The sequence below is a fragment of the Engraulis encrasicolus genome, chromosome 4 (genome assembly GCF_034702125.1).
Source record: "Engraulis encrasicolus isolate BLACKSEA-1 chromosome 4, IST_EnEncr_1.0, whole genome shotgun sequence".
NCBI lineage: Eukaryota > Metazoa > Chordata > Actinopteri > Clupeiformes > Engraulidae > Engraulis > Engraulis encrasicolus.
In genome coordinates, this window is record NC_085860.1 from 46,789,203 (window position 1) to 46,794,202 (window position 5,000).

Below are 5,000 nucleotides of genomic sequence, written 5' to 3' on the forward strand. Positions count from 1 at the left end.
GCATGGCATGTGACCACATTGAACAATTGGAGCATGACATGGGGGTGAGGGTACTCTGCAGGTTGTCGCCACAGGGTTCCATGCAGCCAAAATCAGGGTGAAGAGGTGGGTCTACAGCTTTCACTTGAAGGTGTCATTGGGATGGGGCTTCCCCGATGCGTTGTGGAAGGACATTCCATCTCTTGGGTGCATATTATGCAAAGGCAGTCACCAAAACTTCCAGATGTACTCTGTAAAAGTGCTTTACTTAAGACATTTAAGATGCAAAATGAAAATGTAGACAGAAAATGGCAATGTTTATCAACAACAAACATTTAATTAATCACATTTTCTGTCTTTGCTCTTCTCTGTTCATTTCATTCTTTGTCACCACTCCTATCTCTCCTTTCTTCACCTCTCCTCTTCTATACCACTCTCTCCTCTCCTGTTCTATACCACTCTTTCCTCTCCTCTTCTCTTCTCTCCTCTCCTCTCCACTCTTCTCCTCTCCTCTCCTTTCTTCTCCTCTCCTCTTCTATACCACTCTCTCCTCTCCTCTTCTCTCCTCTTCTATACCACTCTCTCCTCTCCTCTCCTCTACTCTCCTCTCCTCTCCTCTCCTCTTCTATACCACTCTCTCCTCTCCTCTCCTCTCCTCTCCTCTCCTCTCCTCTCCTCTCCTCTCCTCTCCTCTCCTCTCCTCTACTCTCCTTTCCTCTCCTCTCCTCTTCTATACCACTCTCTCCTCTCCTCTCCTCTCCTTTCCTCTCCTCTCCTCTTCTATACCACTCTCTCCTCTCCTCTTCTATACCACTCTCTCCTCTCCTCTCCTCTCCTTTCCTCTCCTCTCCTCTTCTATACCACTCTCTCCTCTCCTCTCCTCTTCTATACCACTCTCTCCTCTCCTCTCCTCTCCTCTCCTCTCCTCTCCTCTTCTATACCACTCTCTCCTCTTCTCTCCTCTCCTCTCCTCTCCTCTTCTATACCACTCTCTCTTCCCCTCTTCTCTCCTCTTCTCTCCTCTCCTCTCCTCTCCACTTCTCTCCTCTTCTCTCCTCTCCTCTCCTCTTCAATACCACTCTCTCCTCTCCTCTCCTCTCCTCTCCTCTTCTCTCCTCTCCTCTCCTCTTCAATACCACTCTCTCCTCTCCTCTCCTCTCCTCTTCTATACCACTCTCTCCTCTCCTCTCCTCTCTTCTTCAATACCACTCTCTCCTCTCCTCTCCTCTCCTCTCCTCTCAGGACTCTCATCGTTTCGGCGGGAATATCAAGCAGGCAATGCTGGACATCCTGAACCTCTTCCAGCTCGACAAGAAGAACGCCAAGTGAAAAGAGAGAGAGAGAGAAAGAGAGAGAGAGAGAGATGATGATGATGATGATGATGATGATGATGATGATGATGATGATGTTGAGATACAAATGAGGAGATATATAGAGAGAAAGGGGGAATACTCTCTCACCCTGTACAGAAACGCTGTTGGATTTTTAATTTATACAATTCAAATAATTCTATCAAGGAAAGGTAACTAGGGAAATATGTGAAGCTTTTCTTCATGATGAATGTTTGATACATGCACTTGCCTGTTTCATGTATGCCTTTACATACGTAGGTCCGATTCATGTTTGCCTTTACATTCGTAGGGCTGTTTTGTTGTTCTGGAGGGGGGGACAGGGGGAGTGGAGGGGTGTCATCCCAGGGAGAAGACAGGAGAAGAGGGAGATGAGAGGAAGAGAGAGAGAGGAAGAGAGAGGCGAGAGGAGAGAGTGGCCTCAGAAGAGAGGGTGAGGAGAGATGTGTCGGAACAGAGAAAGAGGGAGGAGAGAGGGAGAGGGAGAAGAGAGGAGGAGAGGGTCTGGTCTGCTCTCAGAAGAGAGGTGTGTGCATGTTGTAAAGCTCTGGGCTGAGTTGTGCCTAAAAGTGTGTCGAGCGCCACTGGAGACCCCCCCTGAGACATACGCACATGTCCCTCTGGAGACACACGAGGCCTTGTTATTAGTGATATAATGATGTCATCATCACCCCTGAGACAGCCGTCCTCTCGTAGCTGCTAGCGGCTTCTGGCCTTGCTGCTGGACTCATTATAGGCATTATTTCTCACCAGTAGCAGCTAGACTCCCAGTGAGGCGGACGAGTGAGTGGTTACTGTAGTGACTGTACTGCACTGCTTGTGTTTGTGTGTTTGTGTCTTGTCTTCTCTCAGGAGTTTAACACTGAGCAGCCGCCTAACGCCTCATCAAGCTCCGTTGCCATGGGAACGGGGGGGGGGGGGGGGATGCGGGGGTTGGGGTAGTTTATAACAATGCACCTGTTTCTACACCTGAATCAATACATGTTAGCCCAGAACATATATTGCACTGGCAGTGACTAAGATTGTTTGTTTGTTTGTGTGTGTGTGTGTGTGTGTGTGTGTGCGTGCGTGTGTGCGTGCGTGCGTGGTATGCCATAACCTGTGGGTTCAGACTCTATGGTAGTACCAGAGACGTTCTAAATGCAGAATAGAGAATCTTTGGTAATACTTGTAAACATAGGCTAACGTAAATAAGCTAGCAGTACCTTAACAACATAACAAAGCTAGCAGTTCCTTCACAACATAAAGCTAGCAGTGTGTTCACCATAGCTGCCCTTTGCACATATGACTGGGTGTTGTGCTCACGTTTTTCAAATAGGGCTCATGCGTATTTATCTGCAGGAATTACTTGTGTGTACTCCACAGGTGTACAAAGCTCGAATACGTAGGTACAAGACTAGCATGTACTCGTAAGTACAGAGATCTAATGCCTCTTTTCCACTGCCTCCCACAGCTCGACACCAGCACAACTCGGCTGCCACTTTTTGCTTTACGATTGAGGTTTGTTATGCCTATTCGAAAAGCAAAAAGTGGCTGCCGAGTCGCGCAGTGTCGAGCTGTAGGCCTACCAGGAAAACGGCAGTGGAAAAGAGGCATAGTAGGCCTCACGTGCGTATGTCTGTCTCTTATGCACTAAGTCTGCATGGGAAAAGGGAACCGTTCTTTTCTGAATACAGTCTGGTCCACTAGCGTTAGCCCACATTTCTGGGGTGGACGTGACGTCACTCCATAACATAGGGAATGCTTTGGCAGAGTGGATGGCCAGGCGTGTCGTTTGGTGGTTCAATGCTAGTTGCTTTACACACAGAGAAATGAACACTATCCTGTACCTAAGCTGGTTGTATCAGCAGTACCGTTTTGCAGAACAATGGGATGCCTTCTAAGGTACAATATCAAGCCAAGTCAAGTCATGCCAGCTTTTATGTCAATTTCTTTACATGCACTGATCATACAAATTGAAATTAAGTGTCTTACATAATAACATCGGTACAGCGATACAGAATCTGTTAAGTACCCTTTTATCTGGGAAAGGAGGAGCGCATCTGGAGGTTTGGTTTTGTGTACCTCACAGATCACTACGTCACGGCTGGACTGGTCATCTGGCATAAATAACATTTTCTCTGTGGGCCGGCAGTCCTCAGGTGCCACTGCTTTTGGTTTATTTTGTTTTTATTTTTCCCAGAAACCAGCTCACAATTTCGATGTGGAGGCCCACTAGGGCTTCTCCAATACAGTGACATATTATACTGTTTAGGAAGGTGGAGAATGCGCGCACATCAGTGGTACAGGTGCTGGACAAAATAGAGTAACTGAAATAAATGATAGAAGTCCGCAACACTGTTAATGCTCCCAGTGATTTATTTGAAGTGTTGCGGACTTCTATCATTTATTCCATATTATACTGTTTGTCTGGGGCTGAGTGAGGGGCTGGTCTATGCTGGAAAATGCCCAAGCTGCAAGAAAATGCCCTTTTTTGGGCCCAGAACAGCCCTGCACTAAACCACTAAACTGTACCTTAGAAGGTGCACAATTTTGATGAGTAAGTACCGTACATACCTGTTCTGCAAAAGGTGCTTGCCACACGACAAGCTTTAGCTTCAAGTCCTCAGTGACACTTCCATTTCCATTTCTCAGTGTATGTCAGGAGGAGGATGCAGTGGAGGTGAAGTCTGAGAGTGCTGTGGATTGCGGATCAGGCGTAACAGGAAGGCAGTGTAGGCCTACTTTTCTATTCATGAACAAATGAAGTTTGGTGTTAATAGGAATACAATTTATCTGTATATGACGGGAATGACAAAAGTGCTATATTTATTCATCTGTTTTAGTTATGTAGTTATGTCTTTTCATATGAAAATGTTTTTTGGGGTTATGTTTGGTGTTTTTTTTTCAGGGGGTTGGGCTGGGGAGCTGCAACACTGACAGTTGTCACAAGAGTAACTTATAGTTTTTAGATGAAACAACATAGAGAAGGCACTCAGATGTGCCATTAAAAGCAATGGCCAATACGCCATCGCCAGTTCAACTTGCAAAGAGTTGCTGACAAGAAGTTGTGTTTCCTGGTAGATTTTGTATGTTAAATGTTTTGCATGGTTTTGATGAAGACAGAGATTAGAGCTCGCTGCATTACTGGATTACTGGATTCTGGTGAACCGTGACGTGAGCACAAACACTGAGAAACCAAAAGAGATTTTAACACAATAAACGTTGAACATCTAAGCATCTTGACCTGTCTTTGTTGTGTTCAAGTTATTCTAGTATGACCCCCTAGCAGACACAGAAGGGTTAATGTTTTTTTTTTTTTTTAGAAATACAAATCATGAATTCAGTCACCCAAGTTCACTCATTTGTTGAAATTATCTTGAAGCAAGATGCAAAAGACATCACACTCCCTATACTGATAGACATCAATCCCCCATCCCAATTTGTTGAGATGTGGACGATTTTTACCTGTTAAGACAGCCTTATAAATTTGCTATTATCAGAATGGCAATGACCAAGTCGTAGTACATTGCTAAATTCCCTGTGTTAAATCATAGAAGTGTAATTCTACAGTAGTTAACTTTTGAATGGCATTTGAAAATATTATGGCATTCCACTTGATTGTATTATAGGGCTACATTATTGAATTATTTCTACTTATGGAAGAAAAAAATGGCTGTAATAAATTACCTA

The 5,000-nt window shown here is 44.9% G+C and overlaps 1 protein-coding gene across 2 annotated transcripts in view; it reads left to right on the forward strand.

Moving 5' to 3' along the window:
• The window catches only part of cpt1ab (carnitine palmitoyltransferase 1Ab (liver)), a 41,602-nt gene extending 39,374 nt beyond the window's left edge, over positions 1-2,228 (forward strand). For both annotated transcript variants that reach the window (XM_063197536.1, XM_063197535.1), the window contains exon 19: positions 1,222-2,228. In XM_063197536.1, the coding sequence (XP_063053606.1) occupies positions 1,222-1,308 (87 nt within the window). In that variant the 3' untranslated portion in view covers positions 1,309-2,228. The remainder of the gene's footprint in view (positions 1-1,221) is intronic.
• The last annotated feature ends 2,772 nt before the right edge of the window (positions 2,229-5,000 follow it).